At 42.7% G+C, this 25,627-nt stretch overlaps 2 protein-coding genes across 8 annotated transcripts in view; one reads left to right on the top strand and one right to left on the bottom strand.

Annotated features, from left to right (window-relative positions):
* LOC138976110 (helicase domino-like) overlaps positions 1 to 12,125 on the top strand; it is a 122,982-nt gene extending 110,857 nt beyond the window's left edge. For 2 of the 7 annotated variants that reach the window (XM_070348930.1, XM_070348936.1), the window contains 8 exons: positions 476 to 568; positions 1,945 to 2,152; positions 3,298 to 3,446; positions 4,911 to 5,024; positions 6,075 to 6,252; positions 8,186 to 8,290; positions 9,110 to 9,360; positions 10,182 to 12,125. In XM_070348930.1, the coding sequence (XP_070205031.1) occupies positions 476 to 568; positions 1,945 to 2,152; positions 3,298 to 3,446; positions 4,911 to 5,024; positions 6,075 to 6,252; positions 8,186 to 8,290; positions 9,110 to 9,360; positions 10,182 to 10,772 (1,689 nt within the window). In that variant the 3' untranslated portion in view covers positions 10,773 to 12,125. The remainder of the gene's footprint in view (positions 1 to 475; positions 569 to 1,944; positions 2,153 to 3,297; positions 3,447 to 4,910; positions 5,025 to 6,074; positions 6,253 to 8,185; positions 8,291 to 9,109; positions 9,361 to 10,181) is intronic. The other 5 variants (XM_070348933.1, XM_070348932.1, XM_070348934.1 and 2 more) reach the window with 5 other exon arrangements.
* Positions 12,126 to 13,696: 1,571 nt separating this feature from the next.
* LOC138976125 (cytochrome c oxidase subunit 6A, mitochondrial-like) lies at positions 13,697 to 17,390 on the bottom strand. Its single transcript, XM_070348947.1, has 3 exons — positions 17,233 to 17,390; positions 15,714 to 15,859; positions 13,697 to 13,940 (listed from the first exon to the last, which is right to left on the bottom strand). The coding sequence occupies exons 1-3, from the start codon at positions 17,312 to 17,314 to the stop codon at positions 13,851 to 13,853; spliced, it is 318 nt and encodes a 105-aa protein (XP_070205048.1). The 5' UTR covers positions 17,315 to 17,390; the 3' UTR covers positions 13,697 to 13,850.
* Positions 17,391 to 25,627: the final 8,237 nt, after the last annotated feature.

Below are 25,627 nucleotides of genomic sequence, written 5' to 3' on the forward strand. Positions count from 1 at the left end.
CCACCAAGCTGAAATGCAATACCGAAGTCCGGGCTTCGTCGGAGATTACTTGACCAAAATTTCAACCAATTTGGTTGAAAAATGAGAGCGTGACAGTGCCGCCTCAACTTTCACGAAAAGCCGGATATGACGTCATCAAAGACATTTATCAAAAAAATGAAAAAAACGTCTGAGGATATCATACCCAGGAACTCTCATGTCAAATTTCATAAAGATCGGTCCAGTAGTTTAGTCTGAATCGCTCTACACACACAGACAGACAGACAGACACACACACACATACACCACGACCCTCGTCTCGATTCCCCCCTCTATGTTAAAACATTTAGTCAAAACTTGACTAAATGTAAAAAGGAGGAAGTCTTAAATTGGGGGGTCTGAAAAGGGAGGGTCCACTTCACTGCCTTCATTGTGGTTGCTGTATTGACTGTAATATGTTATCCCCTCATGACCTCATGCACCAATTGTGTTCCAGCAGACTGGCACCGTGGCTTCACGCGCTGCAGTACCGCAGGGAATGACCGCTGTTTCCATTGCCCGTACCATCGCAGCCACTGGCAACATTGTGGTCAGTATTGCTCTCTTGCTGTTTGCCTTGCAGAATCCAGCCTTATTTAAATTGCTACTATCATGGCTATCTCTTTGAACCTGATTTCTCAGTGGACGATGCGTGGAAATAAGTCTGACGGGTTTGTATTGGTTGTGAAAGAGTAAATACCCTTGCTTTAAGGGAGACAAATAATCCCCACGTGCTTCTTGCCCCTGTATTTCAGACATGCCCCTCGCTACTAGTGATAGGTCCGTGGATTGTTTTGTTCTCTCCTTAAAAGCAAGGGTTTTCTCTCTTTCAACGCATACAAACCTGACATGAGTTATTTTCGGAATTCATCTATTGCTGTCGTTTTGAAAGAATATAATTATACTGCACATATTGTCTGCAAAAAAAGTCATCAGACTGCACTATTTTAATCATTCACCATCTCCAGTTAGCCAAGATAGAAGTAGTGTCAAATGCAAAGTCTTATTCTCAAATGTCTTGCATTTTGAAATAATTGCTCTTATCGGATCTAGGAATGCTGTGTTAACACCCTGGCAGAGGCCTTGATCATAGTAAGTCAGATGACATGGTTGATTGTTAGAGGCCTTGATCATAGCTCAGTAAGTCAGATTACATGGTTGATTGTTAGAGGCCTTGATCATAGCTCAGTAAGTCAGATTACATGGTTGATTGTTAGAGGCCTTGATCATAGCTCAGTAAGTCAGATTACATGGTTGATTGTTAGAGGCCTTGATCATAGCTCAGTAAGTCAGATTACATGGTTGATTGTTAGAGGCCTTGATCATAGCTCAGTAAGTCAGATGACATGGTTGATTGTTAAAAGCGCACCACCAAAGAAGAAAAGATTGTCGCACAACTTGCACGGCTTCCTGATATGTGTTGATGCTTCGGCTGTTGTGATACTTTCCCAGTTTCCCATCATACTGAGTACACTTGACCAGAGTAGTATGTACCATCAAAATATGACCATCACCTTTTCTTGTTCTTGTTCTTTTTTTGTTCATGGGCTTAAACTCCCACTTTCACTAATGTTTTTGCATGAGTAGAGTTTTACGTGTATGACCGTTTTTACCCCGCCATTCGGGCAGCCATACGCCGATTTCGGGGGAGGCATGCTGGGTATTTTCGTGTTTCTATAACCCACCGAACTCTGACATGGATTACAGGATCTTTTCCGTGCGCACTTGGTCTTGTGCTTGCGTGTACACACTAGCAGGTCTGCACATAAGTTGACCTGGGAGATCGGAAATATCTCGACCGCCTTAACGCCCCAGGTGGCCACGACTGGGATTAGAACTCACGATCTCCCGATTAGGAGGCCGATGTCTTAACCACTACGCCACTGTGCCCGTCTAACTTATATTCATTCTCATGTGTTTGACCAGGCGGTGACCGGCAGCCTGAGTCGGGGGCAGAGAGTGGCTGTGCACGACATCACCACAGTGGCGGGGACAGTAACAGCCGCCCAAGTGGCAGCGGCCCAGGCACAGCCCCGTGCTACACTGCAACCCACAGTCTCTGCATCAGCATCCGTCAACCTCACACAGAAAATGGCAGCCCTCGCTGGCACTTCCGCTCTGGCGGGAGGTAAGAGTAAGTCGTGCTTCATCCATCACTCCATTTGGCTTGGGTTTTCAGTTGTTGTTTTAGTGTGTGTGTGTGGAGATTTAAAAAAAATGTTTCCTACATCTTCTTTAGTATTTTGTTTAAAAACAATTTGTGTTTGTGTGTGTTGAATTGTTCATTGCTTGGATTTTTTCTGTACTTTCTTTTTTTGTGGTTTTAGTTTTTTGTTGATTTTGTTTGTTGGTGTTTTCAGTTTGCAGAATGTGTCACATGCACCATTCTTTGGTTTTATTCTTGCTGTGTTATTTTCCTGTGCATGCAGTTTAAAGTTTAACATATATGCCATTCTTGCACTCATTAAACAAGTTTTGTTGTCTGTACATTGGACAGTCTGTATATTTTCAAGTGTTCAAGGAAAATTAAAACACAAACATGTGAATGAAAATTAGCCTATGTAGCATGCATGTTTCAGATTTAGAGTGATTACTTGCCTTCATTTTTCACTGACTGCAGTCTATATTTATGAACAGAAAAGCTGATAAAATGAAAGTCTTGAAGAGGGGAAAGTCTTAAAATGGGGAGGGGGGGTGGGGGGGGGGGGGGGGGGGTTCGGTTCCACTGCATTATTGTTGTATAGATTTAGTGCGCCTACCTCCCTTGGTTATTCACTGACAGTACAGTGGAACCCTCCTTGTAAGACTCCCTCCGTTTTAAGACCTTGTTTTCTCAGACTTTTTGTTCATAAGATGGTAAAATTACCCCCTTTTAAGACTCCCTCCTTTTTGAGACCCGATTTGTGGGATTTTTGGAGGTCTTAAAAGGGGGATTCCACTGTATTCAGCAGGTATTAATTGAGACTGTGTTGTGTGTGTGCCTTTGTTGTGTGATATTAATTGAGACTGTGTTGTGTGTGTGCCTTTGTTGTGTGGTATTAATTGAGACTGTGTTGTGTGTGTGCCTTTGTTGTGTGATAATAATTGAGACTGTGTTGTGTGTGTGCCTTTGTTGTGTGATATTAATTGAGACTGTGTTGTGTGTGTGCCTTTGTTGTGTGATATTAATTGAGACTGTGTTGTGTGTGTGCCTTTGTTGTGTGATATTAATTGAGACTGTGTTGTGTGTGTGCCTTTGTTGTGTGATATTAATTGAGACTGTGTTGTGTGTGTGTACAGCCACAGTCCAGCACCAGCTGGCCAAGGGACTGACCCACCAGCAGATCAACTTGCTGAGACCCATCATGCGAACCCAGCAGGCCGCCGGGACACCCACACAAGCACAGCAACTGCGCCCACAGAAACTTAGTTTTGTAAGTGGCCTATTTGTAAGTGGCCTAATTACAAGCTCAAGTTTATTCATGTGTCTGTTAGTGTTACCTGTGTGTTTGTGTCTGAATCTGTGTGTGTTTGTGTAGAAACAATTGACAAGTGGCTCTATCCCATCTCCCCCCTTTCCCCGTCGCGATATAACCTTCGTGGTTGAAAACGACGTTAAACACCAAATAAAGAAAGATGTGTGTTTGTGTGCGTGTGTCTGTTAGTGTTACCTGTGTGTTTGTGTCTGAATCTGTGTGTGTTTGTGCGCATGTGTCTTTAGTGTTACCTGTGTGTTTGAATCTCTGTGTGTTTGTGTGCGTGTGTCTGTCTACCTCTGTGTATATGTGTCGGAGAGAGAGAAAAAAACCAAACTATGATTACTTTCACATGTTTTCTCATTTAATTCCCATTAGTCTTAATTCATACATGGACATGTAGTTAAACAATACTTGTATAAGTAAGTGTAAGTACTGTTAAAATCTGCAAGTGGCCCATTTTTGTGAGTAGACCTGAGAATTCAGTCCTCTCCTGCTATAGATATATTCACAGAAATAAGATGAAATATATTCACAGAATAAAGATTCTTGCTTTATTGCTGGGTGCTTAGGTTTTTGTAAAAAGTACTGCATAGTATTGTGGTGCAGAAAAACAAGGAAGGCTTGTGATATTAGTACCTAGCAGTAGAGGCTTTGTTCCACAGAAACACGGAAGGCTTGTGATATTAGTACCTAGCAGTAGAGGCTTTGTTCCACAGAAACACGGAAGGCTTGTGATATTAGTACCTAGCAGTAGAGGCTTTGTTCCACAGAAACACGGAAGGCTTGTGATATTAGTACCTAGCAGTAGAGGCTTTGTTCCACAGAAATAAGGAAGGCTTGTGATATTAGTACCTAACAGTAGAGGCTTTGTTCCACAGAAACACTCCACAGAAACAAGGAAGGCTTGTGATATTAGTACCTAGCAGTAGAGGCTTTGTTCCACAGAAACAAGGAAGGCTTGTGATATTTGTACCTAGCAGTAGAGGCTTTGTTCCACAGAAACACGGAAGGCTTGTGATATTAGTACCTAGCAGTAGAGGCTTTGTTCCACAGAAACACGGAAGGCTTGTGATATTAGTACCTAGCAGTAGAGGCTTTGTTCCACAGAAATAAGGAAGGCTTGTGATATTAGTACCTAGCAGTAGAGGCTTTGTTCCACAGAAACACGGAAGGCTTGTGATATTTGTACCTAGCAGTAGAGGCTTTGTTCCACAGAAACACGGAAGGCTTGTGATATTAGTACCTAGCAGTAGAGGCTTTGTTCCACAGAAACAAGGAAGGCTTGTGATATTAGTACCTAGCAGTAGAGGCTTTGTTCCACAGAAACAAGGAAGGCTTGTGATATTTGTACCTAGCAGTAGAGGCTTTGTTCCACAGAAACAAGCAAGGCTTGTGATATTTGTACCTAACAGTAGAGGCTTTGTTGTTCCACAGAAACAAGGGCAACTTGTACGCACCATGCCGGCCCAGTTCACGGAGGACCAGTTGAAGAACGCGTTCAAGGTGCGACACCTGGCACAGAGCAAAACACCTGGCGGACAGGTAAAGGTAGCTTCCCACCTGCTTTTTTCTTCACCTAATGTCGTTTAATTAGTTTGCCAGGCATGAGTTTGTTCTATCAATTTGCAGATTTCTGGCTTTTTCAGAACTCCACAGAGAATTCCTGAGATCCCCATATTGCATGATTTTGCATCCATTTAAAAGTTTTTTTTGAGTGGTATGCTTTGAAAGAAAAATTCATGCTCTCATGCCTTTCTGTTTGTAGTGAATGTGTGTACAGTGGAACCCCCCTTTTAAGACCCCCACATTTAAGACTTCCTCCCTTTTGAGATCTTAGTTTTCCAGATGTTCTGTTCATATCCCTTGTAAACTTACCCCCATCTTAAGACTCCCTCCATTTTAAGACCTGGTTTTCTCAGATTTTGGGAGTTCAGTTCTTTGCAGCAGTGCTAGTAAAGTTAGTTTGTGAAGGACCAAAAAAGGAGGGAGACTGACATCTTGTAATAGTTTCACTTCAATGCGCAAGAATAAACGTGAGGGAGTGTTAGTTGAGTGGTACATTTACTGATTGTGTGAATAAAGTGTTTACCGGCACGGTTGGCCTAGTGGTAAAGCGTCCGCCCCGTGATCGGGAGGTCGTGGGTTCGAACCCCGGCTGGGTCATACCTAAGACTTTAAAATTGGCAATCTAGTGGCTGCTCCGCCTTGCGTCTGGCATTATGGGGTTAGTGCTAGGACGGGTTGGTCCGGTGTCAGAATAATGTGAGTGGGTGAGACATGAAGCCTGTGCTGCGACTTCTGTCTTGTGTGTGGCGCACGTTATATGTCAAAGCAGCACCGCCCTGATATGGCCCTTCGTGGTCGGATGGGCGTAAAGCAAACAAACAAACAAATAAAGTGTTTGCAGAATATGGTGGTCAGTCAGACAATTTAGGGACATCAGGGCGATTAGCAGACTGCTGAATCAGCTTAATCCAACATAAATACACTACGAAGATAAACTTACTGCATGAATTAACATTTATCTTTAGGGGAAAAAAGACAGGAGTATTCTTCACAGGAGCAAAATATGAAGAAGTGAATGATCTGTTGTTGTAGCTACAGACAGCACAGCTCCTGCAGGGTCAGATGCAGCAGGTGGGTCAGTCGGGCGCCACGTCGCAAGCCCCTGTGACGCTGGTCAAGTCAGTGGCGGCCCCTGCTGGTACGTCTGGCGTCCCCATCCCCGTCAGCATCAACGTCACCATGGGGCAGGGACAGCAGAAGACTGGACTGCGTAAGTCACACTTGCTTGCTACCTGTGTTTTGAAGCTCTCATCATAGGCTAAATAGTTTCAAGCATGGAGGTTACCACGTGAACTGGAAAAGGAAACGGACTTGCATCGGTCTCCAATAGCAGTAACTGGTGAAGAGATGATAAGGCCAACAAAAAAAATAGGTGTGGTTACGGTAACATAGCCCAAAAAAATAGGGTAGGAAGGTAGGCAATCACTTTTTTTTTTTAACTTTTTTTTCTAATGTGTTCAAATTAAACCTACTTGACAGGGAAATAAGTGTGCGACTCGGGCGCTTTCGCTTTCATTGCGTTTTCTGCATTCGTTTTCTTGGTTTTTTGTGGGTTTTTCGTTGACAAATGTAATAAAAAGTTATAGGGTCGGCCCCTAAAAATAGGGTAGGTCGGGTTACCGTAACCACACCTATTTTTTTTTTTAGGCCTAAACAATAATAACCAAGCATCTCATGATAGGCAGCCTCCCAATAAAGGATACCTATGCTGAGGAGCACCAAGCGAAAGTGGGTGCCACCCAAACGGGAGAGAACAAACCACAGGGTCTGATTCGTTGAAATCACAACAAACCTCTATTTCAACCAACCCAATACCGTGGCTGGCTCCCACCCGTTTGGTAACTTTCTTGTGCACCTCGACCTTGTTGGCCCTTTGTCTGTTATCCCAAAGGTGTCCTTTCATGGCAGGTACCACTGAACTTTGAATAGTACCCTTTGAGTAAGCTGTGCTTCTGACTTGAGATGGCTTGGTAGAATCATCTTTCATAAAACGTAAGATTCAATTGTATATGTTTTTGTGTGTTAAGTGTAAAGGAATGAATGTCGTGGCACAGGCCACTTACTGAACAGGCACCGATTTCTGTTGTCGGCATCTGAGAAGGGATTTCCGATTGTGTTTGATACGTAAATAAGGTCTCTGCAGAAAGGTGTAAAGTTTTCAAGTCAGGTGTTTTGGGTACACATAAGGCTCAGGAAACTTGCTGGGTTTTTTGACTCACATGCGAAGCAAAAGTGAGTCTATGTACTCACCCGAGTCGTCCGTCCGTCCGTCCGGAAAACTTTAACGTTGGATATTTCTTGGACACTATTCAGTCTATCAGTACCAAATTTGGCAAGATGGTGTATGATGATAAGGCCCCAAAAAACATACATAGCATCTTGACCTTGCTTCAAGGTCAAGGTCGCAGGGGCCATAAATGTTGCCTAAAAAACAGCTATTTTTCACATTTTTCACATTTTCTCTGAAGTTTTTGAGATTCAATACCTCACCTATATATGATATATAGGGCAAAGTGAGCCCCATCTTTTGATACCAGTTTGGTTTACCTTGCTTCAAGGTCAAGGTCACAGGAGCTCTTCAAAGTTGGATTGTATACATATTTTGAAGTGACCTTGACCCTGAACTATGGAAGATAACTGTTTCAAACTTAAAAATTATGTGGGGCACATGTTATGCTTTCATCATGAGACACATTTGGTCACATATGATCAAGGTCAAGGTCACTTTGACCCTTATGAAATGTGACCAAAATAAGGTAGTGAACCACTAAAAGTGACCATATCTCATGCTAGAAAGAGCCAATAAGCACCATTGTACTTCCTATATCTTGAATTAACAGCTTTGTGTTGCATGACCTTGGATGACCTTGACCTTGGGTCAAGGTCACATGTATTTTGGTAGGAAAAATGTGTAAAGCATGCGAGTCGTATGGGCTTTGCCCTTCTTGTTTTTTGTTTTTTTTACACATTTTTTTTTAAAGTCACATTTAAAACAATTATTTATTACAAAACATGACAGTAATTCAAAAACAATTATTTATTGCAAAACAGGACTGTGGACAGTAATTCGACTGAATGTGAGGAATATCTTTGATGCAAAAATGACCATGGATCTTGTGTTAATTGAGCTGTGGTGTGTGCAGCGTCACGAGGGGCGACAGTGAACCAGCTGCACCAGCAGCAACGCATGCAGCTCCTGCACCAGCAGAGAAAGGGCGTCCCTCTCCAGCAGCAACAGAGAGTCGCTGGTCAGTTGACACCTTTTCTCTCTTTGCCCAGCACTATCGATGCTACAGTGGAACACACAACCCCCCCCCCCTCCCCCCCCTCTTCATCTTTTAAGGCCTCAAAAAAAAAAAATCAAATCTTACAAGGAAGGGAGTCTTACAATTGGAGGTAGGTTTGACAAAAATGTGAAAGAGCGAAGTCTTAACAGGGGGATGTGTTAACTCATTGTCTCCCAGGTACGGATATATCCGTACCCACTCATTTGGCTCTATCTGACCAGGTACAGATATATTCACTCAGACTGTTGGCTTCAGTCGCTTCCTGTAACGTCGATCTAACGCCTGCATTCCAACGTGTTGATACACATTTTCTACACAGCTACTACAATTCTGAGTGACCTGCTGCAGCACAGCTGGTCTTGGATAAAAAAAAAAATTTGCTTTACATAGGTTGGGTAGAAAGTGTTAAAAGGGGTGTTCCACTGTACTACCAATCAGAACTAGTACTTCGGTTGTGCTGATATGAAAGGCATACATGGCAGTTTATGGAGAAGAGGGTAAAGGGAAGTTTCTGTGAGTTAGGGGAAAGAATGCCAACTGACACAGGCTTGAAAAATACATACCCACACATAAATGTCAACAACTAAGTGACTACTGGTGAGATGAACAATATTAAGTAAAAGATACATAGTGCATAGCGGTTAGCCTACACGAACATCTCCCTGACAGTTACATGTGCCTGGGTGTTTTGCCTGGCTGTGTCTAAGAAAATTTTCTATTTTTTTTATGTAATATTTTAATAGACAATAAAGTATTATTATTGTTATTGTTGTGTTGCAGCACTTACTGGCGGTGTGCGCGGTCAGATCCCCCTCATCATTCCCCAGAAGGGGCCGCTGACGGGCCAGCTGCTGCACCAGATCGTCAAGCAGCAGCAGATGATCAACACGTCCCAGCCAGCCATCATCAGCGTCACGCAGGGCCAGACCCTCACCCCCATGGTGGCAAAAGTGTCGCTGACCACCGTGCCTCACACCGCCCCCATCCAGACACTGTCTGCCGCCGGGGGCACTCCCATCACCGTCACACAGGTAGGTTGCTTTGCTGGTCTGTATGACGTCGTGGGTGTTGCCAGAGTGTGTGGGCGTATAATCAACGGCATGAGGGATGCACTTGTGCACAACTGTCGGTATCACAGCAACTCGTCTGTTTTTACACCTTCCAAATTTAGACCTTATGAGGTTTCAGAGAGAGAAAGCCCCATAAGGTACAACTGTCTTTATAACAGAAAGTCTCTGGAAACATTAGGCCAAACAAAAAAAAATTGTCTGTTTCTGGTAACATGGCTAAAGAAAATAGGGTCGGTAGGTAGGGATTTTTTATTTTTTTTTTATTTTTTTTTACCATAAATGTAGACCAATAAAACTAACTTTAAAAATCGCGCAGAGAGACTGGATTCACTATACATAGAGACAAGACACTCAACACATTTACAAATCGTCAGCGGACTTTCGTTTTAACACGTTTTTGTTGTTCATTTTCTCACCCTGTCCTTTACCACAAAAAAAAAAAAAAAAATTTGTTTGAGTTTGGAAAAAAAAAGTTTAGGGTCGGCGCCGAAATTTAGGGTCGGTCGGGTGACCAGAAACAGACAATTTTTTTTTGTGGCCTTAGAAAAGAGGATGTTTGAATCAGGAGGGTCTGATCTTTCCACTGTGCTGCCCAAAAGTCATGGTTCTGGAAAACAATTTGTTATTATGTTATGCTGTTCAGTGTGTTCAGATTTTCTTGTTACCCTTTTTTTTTTTTTAAAGATATTTTGAACATTAAGATAAATGGGATTATTGTAGAAGAAAGGACAGTCGGTAAAATCAATTTGAAAATAAAGTTATTTAATGGTGTGTCTGTGCAGGTGGCAGCAGCCACAGCGGGAGGGTCGGGGGTCGGCCACCACACCCCCACCGTGGCCACCATTAACATGGCCGCCATGCCCTCCGTGTCTCAAGCCACCGTGGTCAAGACGGCGACACTGGCCTCTGTCGACCCCAGCCAACAGCAGGGGGCCGCCAAGATGGCCGCCATCTCCCAGAGCTTGGTAGCCCAGCCGTTACAGATCGCTTCCAGCGCCTTGCAGCAGCAGACGCAGCCCGGACAGACGGTGGTTACCGCTGGAACGCAGCATCGTATCTTGACCGCCGCACCCACAGCGTCACTTGCACAGGCGGTGGTGGTGTCGTCTCCAGCCCTGGCCAGTGTCAGCTCCGTCGTCCAGCAACAACAACAAGTGCATCAGGTTATGGCGTCTGCCCCTGCTGTTGTGTCCGCTCAGGCTGTGCCCTCCCCTAGTGCCATGGCAACCGTGGTGACCCAGACCCAGCCGCCTCAGGTGTCGCAGGCCCAGCAGCAGGCCGCGGTGGCGCAGTTGACGGCACAGCAACAACAGCAGCTTCAGAAAGCGTCGCCCTACGCCATGCGGTCCAGAAACCCTCCCAAACACTCGTAGATTTTACCTGCCTTGGTACCTTTCTATCGTAGCTTTCTTCAAAGGGTTTCAAGTCTTACTTGGAAGAGACAAAAAATCAGGATTTTCTACTGCTGCTGTCTTGACTAGTGTATCAGTTTTTAGTTATCTTTGAAAGAAAATGTTGACGTTGAAGGCAATGCTTGGCTTGATATGCACATAAGATTGTGTAAGCACAGGTACTTGCTTCCTGGAACATGTTTCTCATGAAACCTACCAACTTGGATGCTGCTTTGAGCATTTAGTCAGAGCTTGTTGGGTTTCAAGAAACACAATGTCATGTGAATGTTAAGCCTGTCCCACGACTAATATGCACTCACTCACCCTCTCAAAGATCAGGGCTATGCTGTGGCTGTATTCGGGATGGTATATTTCACACAGCGACTATTGGAATGCACATATATTGGCACAGTTCTGTTGTTGCTAAGTGTCACCTCTGACAATGCTTACATGCATTCAGTCTTTGAATGCCCATTGCCGCTCCTTCCACCGTGACAGAATGTACACTTCGTGCGAAACTTTTCTCTCAGGATTGTGTTCATGATGTGTGCAAATAAACTATTGCGCAGTGTTTGACCTTTAGTTCTATTCCCGGTACTATATAGATTAGACGCCCGTGAATACTACTAGCCTGGTTATGACGGGAAATATTCTAACAGCATTAATTGTGGAACATCTGTGAGGAAGGACTTGCTTAGTGTGGTCGACAAGAAAGAATGCGACAACAATATTCTTGGCTTGGACATTTTTCTGCACTAATATTTGGAAGTTCCACGAAAACTTTATTCATGAGATTCATGATTGTGTATCATACATTGGACAGCTCATTCCCTAGTTGCAGCATGTATAATATCTATCAGTGTTTTGTTCCTCCAATTTGAGAGTTACATGCCAAAAAGCTGTACCTCAAACTTGAGGTCAATTAAGCTTTCTGGCAGATACCTTTCTTTTTTTTTCTTGTTGTAAATTATTAATGTGTTGAAAGTTTGTGACCTGAAAGAACTGTTATTGTTTGCATGCAGTAAACGGCAGTGGTGTATACATTCTTAAACATTATATTCTTCATATCTGCTTACGTTAGAGCGATTGATTGCAAGTATTGACAAATTTGAGATCTTGTGAATATGTTCTTGTTCGTTTGCATGCTCAGCTTAATTTGTTGTTTTATTAATTTAAATTATGAACGAACTTGAATGTAAACCTTTTTGAAGTGAAGTTGATTATTTTTAAGTGTTGTGACTGGCTGGAAGTGCGAAAGTATGCAATTGGATGAATGTATAGATGTAACGTGTCAGTTCATATTGTTTGGTAAATAAAGGAAAACAACAATCCAAATCTGATTTGAATGAAGTTTTGTTGTCAAGCAGTTTGTGAGTTTGAAGCATCTTCCTTCCTGCATACACCCTCTGGTTTAGAGCTAGTAAATCATGGTAGATCTGCCTGGTCTTTTCCCTGTGATTAGAGCATCCTTCCATTTGAACATGTACCAAAAATCCACAGCCTGGAAGCATAGTACAGGGGTGGGACTTTTCTGCGAATCCGCGGATTTCCGCGGACACAACTTACGAATTCCGCTGGAGTAATCTATTTTTCCGCGTCCCATTTCTTTACAGTATCTATAACTTGACTGAATGATATGGAGAGAAGTGAAGACCCCCGCGGGTTAGGGGGAAGAATTTACCCCATGCTCCCCCAGCATGTCGTAAGAGGCGACTAACGGATTCTGTTTCTCCTTTTACCCTTGTTAAGTGTTTCTTGTATAGAATATAGTCAATGTTTGTAAAGATTTTAGTCAAGCAGTATGTAAGAAATGTTAAGTCCTTTGTACTGGAAACTTGCATTCTCCCAGTAAGGTCATATATTGTACTACGTTGCAAGCCCCTGGAGCAAGTTTTTGATTAGTGCTTTTGTGAACAAGAAACGATTAACAAGTGGCTCTATCCCATCTCCCCCCCCCCCTTTCACCGTCGCGATATAACCTTGAACAGTTGAAAACGACGTTAAAAACCAAATAAAGAAAGTTTGAGTTCTTGGAGAGTGGCCTTTTCATGAAAAATCTCTGACAAATGAAGGAGGGACCCAATCACAAGCGAGGGGTCTGTTGTGTTTTCGTCCCTTCTTTGTTTGTCAGAGCTTTTGCAAGAAAAGGCCACTTCTCCACAACACATTCAAATCCGAAGGAGTTATTTCCTCAAACCGTAATTGATCACAAGGGAAGGAAGATAGTTTGAAGTTTAACAAGACCAGGGTAAATATAGAGCATTGAGCCATGCTGTACCTTCATTGAAATAATGTATCATTATGCTGGATACAGCTGAACCTCACCCTGGTCTCCATGAACATAGCATATCATTTACTGTCTGGTCTCCATGAACATAGCATATCATTTACTGTCTGGCTTTAGCTTGTGTGTACATGTCAATACATCTCCAGACCTGGGAACCCAAGTTTTGCACTTGAGTTTTCTCAAACAAACTTGGTGTATTTTCAGAAAAATAAACCTACTCAACACAACATTTGAACTTCCATGATTCAAACATGCTTCACACGAGACAGTCGCACCGTTACAAATGCTTCTTTCAATGTTTACTGACAAAAACTGTAATCATGTTTCAAAATACTGGATCGAAAGTAGTCTAGGCATTGTTCTCGTCGTATTTGTTTTCCAATGACCATACTGATCGTATTCTAGACAATCATGCGTACAAAATACAGCGAAATCATAAAGAGTTCCCAGGTCAGCATCTCTTTAATTCAAACAGAAAGTGTACCAATTCTTCAGGAATATTTTCTTTGTATTGCTCTCCATGTCGGAATACACATGACTTGTGATGTCAAATAATCTAGAGACAATTATGTGTGGCACACCTCCCATTTTCACAAAAATTAAAAACATCACACAGGTCATCCATTTTATATTTATTTTGTACACAAACACGCAGTCTTTCTGCTCTCAATACTAAACCTCGAAACATAATGATGGTCAATTAAAACTAAGATCAGCGCAGGGCTGAAACAGGATCCTGTCAAGAGGTCATGGCCACGTCATCATGACAACCATTAGTGGTCACTGTCCTCATAACCGTCGGGCAGGGGGTTGAGGTGAGCGTTGTGGAACAGAGAGTGGTTTCCGTCTCCCCAGGGGAATTTCTGCACACAGATAACATGAAATGTGTGTAGAACACAATCGTGCATGCATGAATGCAAACAAACACACATTATCTTACACACTCCATACTAAATTTGTTGTAAGGTTGAGAAATATAGAAAGGTTGTTGTACTTGGACCTTACTTCCTAAGAATACCATCTTATAAGGCACACACAAAAAAGTCTGTTTACGGTACACCGACCCTATTTTTTCGCGCGACCCTAGACTTTTTTGGGGCATTTGGGGGAGAAAAAAAAAGTCTGTTTTTTGGCAAAATAACTTAAAAATATGTTTTTTTGGAGAAAAAAAACCCCACCACCTACCGACCCTATTTTTTTGGCCTATGTTACCGTAAACACAGACTATTTTTTATGTGTGGCCTAAATCACTCTAGACCCCTCCAGATTTTTACCTGGTGACAGAGCCTACTACTTACCCTTGAACACATACCAACAATCTACAACCTGGTTGGTTGCTTTGTGTGCAGAGTTGGATTTTTATGTTTTATTTATTATTTTGTTTGTTGCCGAGTTACATTTAGAAACTGACCATTTTGCTGATATGCAACATTTTAATCAGCAAGAATTTCTCACGGCACAGTAATTAAAATAATTTTAAAAAACCACCAAGGATTCAGACTCTGACAGATGTACTTCTGCAATGTATATGATACAACATGATACAAGCAAACTTGTTATACATGTATATTATTAGCCTTCTGGAAATTGCATAAACCAAACAAAGATTGAAAATTCTGATATATTCGGTCAGCATGATGACCAAAATCACACAGGACAAGCTCTGGAAATTGCCAACAAAACTACATAAGACCTCGCCCCCCTCCCCCCTTTTAGTTTTATGACTCTATTTTACAACTTTATATTGCTTTAACAGATTTTCTGTGAGAAACCCCTGCAAAATTACCTCCATTTTAAGACTCCCTCCTTTTTCTTTCTTTCTTTATTTGGTGTTTAACGTCGTTTTCAACCACGAAGGTTATATCGCGACGGGGAAAGGGGGGAGATGGGATACAGCCACTTGTCAATTGTTTCTTGTTCACAAAAGCACTAATCAAAAATTTGCTCCAGGGGCTTGCAACGTAGTACAATATATGACCTTACTGGGAGAATGCAAGTTTTCAGTACAAAGGACTTAACATTTCTTACATACTGCTTGACTAAAATCTTTTAAAAAATTGACTATATTCTATACAAGAAACTAACAAGGGTAAAAGGAGAAACAGAATTTTTATTTTTTTATTTTATTTGGTGTTTGTTGTTTTCAACCACGAAGGGTTATATCGTGACGGGGAAAGGGGGGGGGGGGGGGGGGGGGGGGGGGGGGGGGGGGGGGGGGGGGGGAAGGGATAGAGCCACTTGTTAATTGTTCACAAAAGCACTAATCAAAAAGTTGCTCCAGGGGCTTGCAACGTAGTACAATATATGACCTTACTGGGAGAATGCAAGTTAATTCCAGTACAAAGGACTTAACATTTCTTACATACTGCTTGACTAAAATCTTTAAAAAAATTGACTATATTCTATACAAGAAACACTTAACAAGGGTAAAAGGAGAAACAGATTCCGTCAGTCGCCTCTTAGGACATGCTGGGGAGCATCGGGTAAATTCTTCCTCCTAACCCGCGGGGGGTTTCCTCCTTTTTAAGATCTGATGTTCTTCGAATTGGGGGGGGGGGGGGGGGGTCATAAATAGTGGTCTGTTTCCACCGTAACTTGCAAAAAACAGAGAAGACAGCACAATTACTCCAACACACCTTGGTTCGGAGACGGAGGTGTGGGTAGGGCCTGAACTCGGGCTGCTCAGGATGAGCAGCGTTCACTACGAAAGCATTGATCCAACAGACCGCCACACCGGGCAACGCCACCAGGGCTGACAGCAGCTTCCACCGCTTGGAAGCGCCTGCAATAGGAAAACAACATGGGTAGAGTGATCTTGCTAGGCGTCATTTGTCATGTAAAGTGCATTATCTTAAACAGAAAAGGTTCCACAAAAGTAGTTGCTTGGTCACCAGTCAAACCTTGGTACTGTACATAAATAACTTTTGTCCTGCACTTTAACCACTGCACCCTATAGACCAGTATCTATGGCTAAAGAAGAGAAAACATGTACCCACATAAAAAAAAACTTAACACTCTCTCCAGTGAGACTAAGTCTTCTTCTCTCTCTAGTGAAACTAGTCTTCTTCCTCTTCTTGTTCTCTCCTTCTGGACCACTCCTGTAGCACGCACGAATGCCGCCGCCGTCATCTTTAGGGCCACCAGGTCGCTCTCTCTCTAGTGATATATATGCATGTTTCTGCTACTAAGACCCGGGAAAAGTTTCCTCTCCGACAATAAATGCATCGGTCTCATGTTTTAAAACTTGGTCATAAGATCAGTGTCTGTAAACTAGGCTAGGGCAGGCAGTTACTCACTTACTGAGTTAGTCTCCGCTGAAAAGTATTGGTCATTGACCCAAGGTCACAAGGCTAACCAGCTATTAGTATTGCAATGCAGTGGCTTTGATCGAACCACACATGGGTAGCAAAAATATTTACACTCTGTTTTTTTCCTTTTGACGTTTCGCCTATTATGTGGATTTTTCTTTTTCATTTTAACTTAGTGGGTTGCACCTTTTACAACGAAGTACCATTAGTCCCCAAAATACAGTAGTCGGCAGAACACTAGGTTTATAACGAGTTTGATGCTATTTTTGTTGGTTCAAACCTCAGGTTGCACAAGAGATTTATTTCTCAAGTCAACTCTTGCAGATTCTCTTAGCAGTTTCCATTGCTCCAAGTCCAAGCTAACAGTAACAGCTAATAATGGGATTCTTTTGAGTCAAAGATCCCACATATCCTCAGCGCAATACCTATGCCTGTTCCAATATAGGTCAACTGAAACACAGAGACTCAACTTTTAGTTTCACACTGGCAGATAATAAGCTTAGTACTGGTACAGCCTATTCCCAAACTTGTTCTAAATAGAACTGGGAAGTGACCATGCGATCAAGTCAACCCTCAAAGTAGTTGTATGTCACTACTGTTTCAAGTTTCATTGTCCAAATTAAAACGAGCATTGCATTCAAAGAAATAAAGCTCGCAAGTATGTTATTCTAATCAGCAAGTGCTGAAAAAGTGTCACTATCATTATCAAGCAGTTGAAAATGTTTTCCTGTCAAGGGCAAATCAGTCACGTAGTCAATACAACGTCTTTGAGAAGTAAATGCATGAACAATATTGACATTAAGCTACAAATATAAAAGTTAATGATATATTCTTTCCTGACACATACCATGGTGCTCCCCGGCAACTGCAGACGGCCCTTGAACGGAATACAACCGCCGGGTCAACGCGTTTGACAGTCTTGACGCCATCTTTGTTCTTGTACGAGTTACTGTTCTTGCCGGAAGCGGAGGTTCGAGACCTGGATGATTGGATCCCCTCACGCTCTGCTGATACCACATCGATAGCAAAACCGGAGTTGCTTCCCTTCTTCTGTTTACAAACACTGATTTTATTTTTAGATCAGTGTTTACAAATCAATGTTTACGAGGTCGTTCTTTTTCTGTCAATGCATCTTTTTTATTTTTTATTTTGTTACATTCACTCAATTTTGACTAAAGGTCTGACGAGTCACGGTAAAGAGAAGAAGGCTCCAAAAACACACACACACACCAGGGGCGGATGATGGGCGCAAAGCGCCCGAATTTGCTAGGGGGGTCCGGGGGCATGGCCCCCCGGAAAAAATTTTGGCCCAAAGAAGCAAAATGGTGCCATCTGGTGCCATTTAAACTTAGAAATGGTCATAGAATCAGCTTGCTTTTTTATTTTTTTAAAAAATTTTTTCGGCTCGTGCCCCCTGTGTCCCCCCCTCGTCCGCCCCTGCACACACACATACAGACACAGTCACGCACGCATGTGTGTGTCTTTGTCAGCCAACTGTATGTCTGCCCACCTTTCACAACCATGAACTGCATAGGCAATTAAATAAAAAGAAAACACACCAGTAACCAGTACGTTTATATCTATAATCGGCACGTTACTGCCTTCTTCGGGATGGTCTCATTGCATAGGCAAAGAGAGAATCTGTGTGTGTGTGTGTGAGGTGGTGCCAGACTCTCTCTTTGCCTTCTTCGGGATGGTAAGCTTAACAACTCATTGCATAGGCAATGTAATACAACGTTAATGTCATAATCGCTCTGTGGTCCATGGTTTGATCCAGTTTTTGTGTATTCTTTCTTTTGTGAACATTCGCTCAGTTAAAACTTTATAGTTACTAAATTTCCTCAGACGGCTTTCAAGCGAGCAGAGTGGCCAAGTGGATTAGAACGACAGTATGCAAACACTGTCCACTTCCAAGTCGTGGGTTCGAATCCCACTCCGGTCAATATTTCTGTGTGTGTTTGTATATATCTGTACGTGTGTGTCCCGACCGCTGCATGATGGTACCAGCGTAATGTACATGCGTGTGAGTTCGCAGGTGTGTAGGCCCCTATGTGTCTCTGTGTGGGGTGAATATGGAAGTTTCCAGACCCGTGGCAAGCACGTGATGCCAGAGTGAGATTGGCGGTGCCAGAGTGAGAGGGATGATGCCAGAAGAACGCGGTGCCAGACCGGAGAGAATAGTAGTGTGTGTGACAGTGCTACAGTGAACGAATGGTAGTGCCAGACCGTTGCCGGATCGAGAGCAGTGGTAGTGCCAGGCCGCTGCCAGAGTGAGAGGGTGGTGCCAGAACGATGCCAGACCGGAGAAAATAGTAGTGTGTGTGAGAGTGCTACAGTGAATGAATGGTAGTGCCAGACCGTTGCCGGATCGAGAGCAGTGATAGTACCAGACCGATGGCAGAGTGAGACTGGCGGTGGTAGACCGAAGCCAGAGTGAGAGGGATGCTGTCAAACCCGAAGCTACAGTGAGAGGGAGTTGCCAGAGTGTCTTTAACCAATGGAATGGCTTATTATCTTAGAATGTTGTATTACTAATGGTTACTAAGAACGTGCATTTCTGATGTATGATGTCGCTGTAAAACCGTTTCCTAGAAATCCAATATCCAATTAATATTTACACATTTTTCATTCGTTGTTATAAGTCACTTCAATAACTACCAAGAAAACTAGGTTATTCCATGTATTTCCATGCCACACATCGCCTTAAAGGCCAACATCCGCGGGAATTTTTCTCCTGGAGCGACCTAAACTTGAACCCGTCGCTATTCTTGCATGTCTGTTTACTTCGTGTTGCACGCAAAAATTAAGCGACTTCCTTGCCGCGTGGATTGACGAAGCTGTTTTATTCTCCTGACTGAAAACACTGCAGTGCGTGCAGTTTTATTCTGTGGGTTCGACAGATTGACTAAATGTTGTAATTTCGCTTTCACAAATCAGGAACCGACAAGGAATAAGATGAAAGTGTTTTTAAATTGATTTCGACAATTTAATTTTGATAATAATTTTTATATATTTAATTTTCAGAGCTTGTTTTTAATCCAAATATAAAATATTTATATGTTTTTGGAATCAGCAAATGATGGAGAAATAAGATGAACGTAAATTTGAATCGTTTTATAAAAATTTTTTTTTTTTTTTACAATTTTCAGATTTTTAATGACCAAAGTCATTAATTAATTTTTAAGCCACCAAGCTGAAATGCAATACCGAAGTCCGGGCTTTGTCGAAGATTACTTGACCAAAATTTCAACCTATTTGGTTGAAAAATGAGAGCGTGACAGTGCCGCCTCAACTTTCACGAAAAGCCGGATATGACGTCATCAAAGACATTTCTCCAAAAAATGAGAAAAACGTTCGGGGATATCAATCCCAGGAACTCTCATGGAAAATTTCATAAAGATCGGTCCAGTAGTTTGGTCTCAATCGCTCTACACACCATATATCCGGCTTTTCGTGAAAGTTGAGGCGGCACTGTCACGCTCTCATTTTTCAATCAAATTGGTTGAAATTTTGGTCAAGTAAAAATTTTTTTTATATAAAACGATCCAAATTTACGTTCATCTTATTCTCCATCATTTTCTGATTCCAAAAACATATATATGTTATATTTGGATTAAAAACAAGCTCTGAAAATTAAAAATATAAAAATTATTATCAAAATTAAATTGTCGAAATCAATTTAAAAACACTTTCATCTTATTCCTTGTCGGTTCCTGATTCGTGAAAGCGAAATTACAACATTTAGTCAATCTGTCGAACCCACAGAATAAAACTGCACGCACTGCAGTGTTTTCAGACACGAGTATAAAACAGCTTCGTCAATCCACGCGGCAAGGAAGTCGCTCAAGTTTTGCGTGCAACACGAAGTAAACAGACATGCAAGAATAGCGACGGGTTCAAGTTTAGGTCGCTCCAGGAGAAAAATTCCCGCGGATGTTGGCCTTTAACTGAATCTGGTGAGTCAAACCTCGTACTTGTGAATCGATCCCCGAAAATGGATTTTATTTTTGAAACAGCATCAAAGTGAGACCATTTCTTTTGACCTACCGTAACGTGAAACTTTGCGAATCATTCATCCATTATATGAAATTGATGTATGCCAAATATGACATAATTCGCTAGACAGACGAAGAAGTAATGAGCATTCGTATAGGTTTCATTTTATTGGGGGTCACCCTGTATCAGTGTGTATATGTGTATAATTATGTGTGTGTCTGTACAGAGCGATTCTCCAAAATCCACTGGACAGATTTTCTTCAAAGTTTACAGGAACATGCTTCAACATGCTAAACGTTTATCTCTTTTTTATATATATATTACAGAGGCGGCACTGTAGCGACCTCATTTTTCAATCAAAATCATTGACATTTTGGTCAAACAATCTTTGACCCAGTAAGAACAATGGGATTGCATTTCAGCTTGGAAGTATAACATTGATCGCATTGTGTTCTTGTGTTCTTTATAATTTTCTTAATCCTAAAATATATATACATAATGTCATGTTTGCTCTAACAATGTTATCTGAATTAAAGAAAATTGGTCCGATGTTTACACGCTTAACGGAGCGTAGCGCAACCTGTTTTCGGGTTTCGGCTAGCCAAGCTTCACTCGTCTTTTTTTTGGCCTAACCGGGAGTAGCTTCCAGGAGGATGGAGTGACAGGCACCGGGAGCCTGCAGGTGTTGTTATGTAACTTATGGCGGCCTGTCTGTCTCTGTATTCCTCGGCTAGCGGCATGTAGCAGTGGTTTTTAAGTAGGTGTGAATTCCTTTGAATTTGATACGGAGGAATCAGGAGAGCTGCCGGCTGCGGTTGGAAGGTTTTAATTCCTTACCCACCTACCCCATCCCCCTTTCTTCTTGTCTTTAACCAATGGAATGGCTTATTATCTTAGAATGTTGTGTTACTAACCGTTACTAAGATGTTGATTGGATGTTTGTGACTCTAGCTAAAGTTGAATTATGTGTGTTCATGCCAGAGTGTGGGAGAGAACTGAGAGAACTTCGGAAGAGTGTGGACGTATTTTGTTGTGTGCTCCACTAACTCAGGAGATGTAGTCAACTTTGCATTGTGGCTTGTAGCCACCGGCTTCGGTCGGGTTGGCGAAGAGGAGGAGGGAATATCGAGAAACACAGAAATAAAGTTTGCCATGCCAGTATTCTGCTGTTGTCACAATGTCATATGTTGTGTCCGTGAGTGAGAGTCCAGGGAGAGTCCGTAACGCATCATCATGAAACAAGAGAAAACATCTTGTTTGCCGAACCTTCTACAAATGGCGTCGTCGACAGGATAAGAATAAGAATAAGAAGAATAAGAATACTTTATTATCTCATAGAGAAATTCAGGGGTGGTACATAACAATAATACAAACAAGACATTGATTTTAGTACATAAAACATATAGCACTATATAACAGGGCAGGTTATAGAAACACCTCCCACATACCTCTCTGGACATTCCTTGCATTGTTCTTACGCATTCAGACATGAACACATCCATGTCTCACTTACACATCGCACACATGGACATTCGTATACGCTCAACTTACCCATTCACACATGGACATTCGACCACGCTCCACTTACACATTCTTATACGCTCCACTTACACATTCACACATGGGCATTCTTATATGCTCCACTCCCACATGGACATTCGACTACGCCCACTTACACGTTCACACATGGACATCTTTAAAGCACTGCGCTTACATATTCTCGCACTCCTACGCGTATAACGAACTATGGCTAAACATCATTGCAAAATATCATAGCATACAATATATCACAGAAGATATACGGTTGTACATAAAACCAATACATACATGTACATTACTACTGATTGCACTGGCAGAAGAGGGGCTGAGTCGGGTATGTGGATGTGTTTACATGTTGCTAAGGGTGATTGTCGTGTTTTTCCTTTCGTCACTCTCAGTCGCAAAGGAGACACAACGATTTGTGTAGGTTCTGTAGATTTATTAACAGCTGGAACAACGGTGACAATATCTCTCAGCACAGTGTAAGAAAGAACAAGTGCAAGACTGGTAAAGAACAACAATACGTGTGCGCAGCCCTACTTATATAGTTAATGGACATACGAGAATATTCGGGAAACATCGACACTAATCTGGTTAGATCTACACAGTTCCATCTGTTCGATGAGCGTCTACTCTTACGTCATGAGTGACTGCGCACTAAATCAAAGTAAGTTCCCTAATGTTCTTTATCCTTCCATTCGATTCCAGTGGTATCTAGCGATCTCCACAACACCTCCCCACCTAAACTGATGCTACTCCTCAAGCATCAACAGCAAAGTCTCTCTGGGGGTTTGCGTGTTCTCTTTGACCGTCTTGGATTGTCTGGTCCATACTCTGGAACGGATGGAGTACCTTTGGGTTTGGTCTGTCTCCGAGTTTGTGGCACAGTTTCCAAGATCTCCATGGGGTGATCTGTTACAAGTTCAGAAACAGTGTCCACTTCCTCACCAGGTTCATTGTCTTCCTCAGTGGTGTAGCGTGGCTGTAGCTGTTCCCAGTGTCGTCTCCATACTGGACCATGAGGAATGACCATGACGTTGAAGCAGCGAGTACCCAGAGACTTCTTGATGACTGCTGGTACCCATCGGGGTTGTTTGTCTCGGCGAGGTCCATGGTACAGAGCATACACAGGATCTCCGGCCTTGTACTGTCTGGTTACCTTGACGACAGCTTTCAAGTCTGGAGTCATCTGAGACTTGGATGCCTCCTTGGATTGCTTGCCCTGAGCGATGTGGGCTGGCGAGGGCAGCAGAGTGTCGATCCTTGTCCGTAACTGCCTGGAATTCAAGAGTTCACTCGGAGAGAAACCACAGGATGTCGGCGTTCTCCGGTACTGCATCAAGAACTCTTGAAGAGCACGCTTCGGTGGCAAAGAAGATTTTCTCAGTGCTTGTTTGAATGTCTGCACCAAACGTTCGGCGGCTCCATTGGTAGCAGGATGATATGGAAAAACACGACCTGAGTGTCCTAGCTTTGTGCGTGCGAAGTCTACGGCCAGAGGGAAGGAGTTCATAGAGGTGGGCTAGGACATGGGACCTATCTGAAGCTATCCGCCTACTCTTTCTCACCACACTAGGATACAGAGACAGACAGGCCGCCATATTACATAACAACACCTGCAGGCTCCCGGTGCCTGTCCCTCCATCCTCTGGGAAGCTACCCCCGGTTAGGCCATAAAAGTTACGCAACAGACCACGGCTACCCGCCGTTCAAACTGAAGGATCAAAGCCGACTAGTCAGAACATGGGCACAGACGGCTAAGCGCGCTTAGGATCTACCGGTGACTGGACTTGTGCATCTCAAAATTTAACTTAGAACAGATAATGGCATTACAACAAAAACCGGCACGGTTGGCCTAGTGGTAAGGCGTCCGCCCCGTGATCGGGAGGTCGTGAGTGGGTTCGAACCCCGGCTGGGTCATACCTAAGACTTTAAAATTGGCAATCTAGTGGCTGCTCCGCCTGGCGTCTGGCATTATGGGGTTAGTGCTAGGACTGGTTGGTCCGGTGTCAGAATAATGTGACTGGGTGAGACATGAAGCCTGTGCTGCGACTTCTGTCTTGTGTGTGGCGCACGTCAAAGCAGCACCGCCCTGATATGGCCCTTCGTGGTCGGCTGGGCGTTAAGCAAACAAACAAACAAAAAAAAATACACAAAACAAAGCGATCGGCAACATGAACTACAAACACTAGACTGGACAATGACAAAAACGTTACTCTATAATTGGTGACTGGTCACCCTGTCACAAAAGCAAATCTTTAACTCTCTAGTTAAATTATGCCCGCATTTATTATGCACACAAAACCACGAACCAACGTTTACACAGCGATAATATTCTTTTGAAAATCGAACTGGCTTTTCAGAGAAAACGGGTTGTAACTTCCTGGATCTGCAAAAAAGACCGTATAAAAAGCTCGCGAGTGAGTTACTCAGGTAGAACGTCATAACATGGCTACGCATCGCACTATTTTGATTTGTGCCTGTACAGTACTACTTTTATACAGCCATTCTTGTGCTTCAGGTAAGAAATAATTGTGCTATTGACTTATTTTAAACATTTTGTTTAATCTATGTATTAAATCATTTGTTTTTAATTCACATATAGTCTCTCTTTGCTGGTGATTTGTTCTCTTTTATTTTTTTCTCATTTATTTTGCTGTTGTCATTGTGAGTTCCTCGTACATTCTTCACCTAGTTGAGGTTGACCATGGGGTGGTCAGTGTAAGGATTGCTTTACCGTATTTTCCTAACTGGGCTTTTTGTGTCGTTCATGTTCTCTCTCTCTCTCTCTCTCTCTCTCTCTCTCTCTCTCTCTCTCTCTCTCTCTCTCTCTCTCATTCCTCGAGCCTGGAGAAAGACTGTGAATGTCTCTGCCTTTGTGTTGATATAAACAGCATCGTTATTCGCGATCGATCACATTGACATTGGTCTCAGACTAAAGACACTGTCGACTTGGATGTGACCAAGTGGATACTAATGCCGGGTTCGGTTTTCCACCCAGTTTTCTTTTTGTACCGTACCTTCGTTGCGCGTGATGTGTAATATCCCCATTGCCATGGGCCGATGGCCTATAGCAATTAAACTTTCGTATTCGTATTCTCTCTCTCTCTCTCTCTCTCTCTCTCTCTCTCTCTCTCTCTCTCTCTCTCTCTCTCTCTCTCTATGTATCTCTCTCTCACTCTCTGTCTCTCACTCTCTGTATCTCTCTCTCTCTCTGTCTGTCTCTCTATCTCTCTGTCCCTGTCTCTCTCTCTCTCTGCCTCTCTCTGTCTGTCTCTGCCTGTCTGTCTGTCTCTGTCTCTGTTTCTGCCTTTCTGGCTGTCTGTCTGTCTGTCTCTCTCTCTGTCTCTCTCTCTGTCTTTCTCTCTGTCTGTCTGTGTCTCTCTCTTTTTCTTTCTCTCTCTCTCTCTCTCTTTCTCTCTCTCTCTCTCTCTCTTCTCTCTCTCTCTCTCTCTCTCTCTCTCTCTCTCTCTCTCTCTCTCTCTCTCACTCTGTCCGGCCCTGCTGTTTATGAAAATGTCTCTGGTATTAATATTTGAACAGACAAACAATTAGTGACAAAAACTTATCTTGATGGAATATTCGGCCGCTCGCTAGGAAGGCACAAATGATAATAACAAGAAGGGCAAAGCCCATACGACTCACATGCTTGACCTTGACCTTTACATGACCTTGACCTTCAGGGTCAAGGTCAAATAACTAAACCT

Source organism: Littorina saxatilis, linkage group LG9 (genome assembly GCF_037325665.1).
Source record: "Littorina saxatilis isolate snail1 linkage group LG9, US_GU_Lsax_2.0, whole genome shotgun sequence".
Lineage (NCBI taxonomy): Eukaryota > Metazoa > Mollusca > Gastropoda > Littorinimorpha > Littorinidae > Littorina > Littorina saxatilis.

What these genes read in the sequence shown, in the direction of transcription:
- LOC138976125 (XM_070348947.1), bottom strand. Translation starts at nt 17,314, where the DNA reads ATGGCGTCAAGACTGTCAAACGCGTTGACCCGGCGGTTGTATTCCGTT. An exon ending in AGTTGCCGGGGAGCACCATG is followed by an intron (nt 15,860 to 17,232) that starts GTATGTGTCAGG and finishes TTCCTATTGCAG; the next exon opens with GCGCTTCCAAGCGGTGGAAG. An exon ending in ACCTCCGTCTCCGAACCAAG is followed by an intron (nt 13,941 to 15,713) that starts GTGTGTTGGAGT and finishes ATCTGTGTGCAG; the next exon opens with AAATTCCCCTGGGGAGACGG.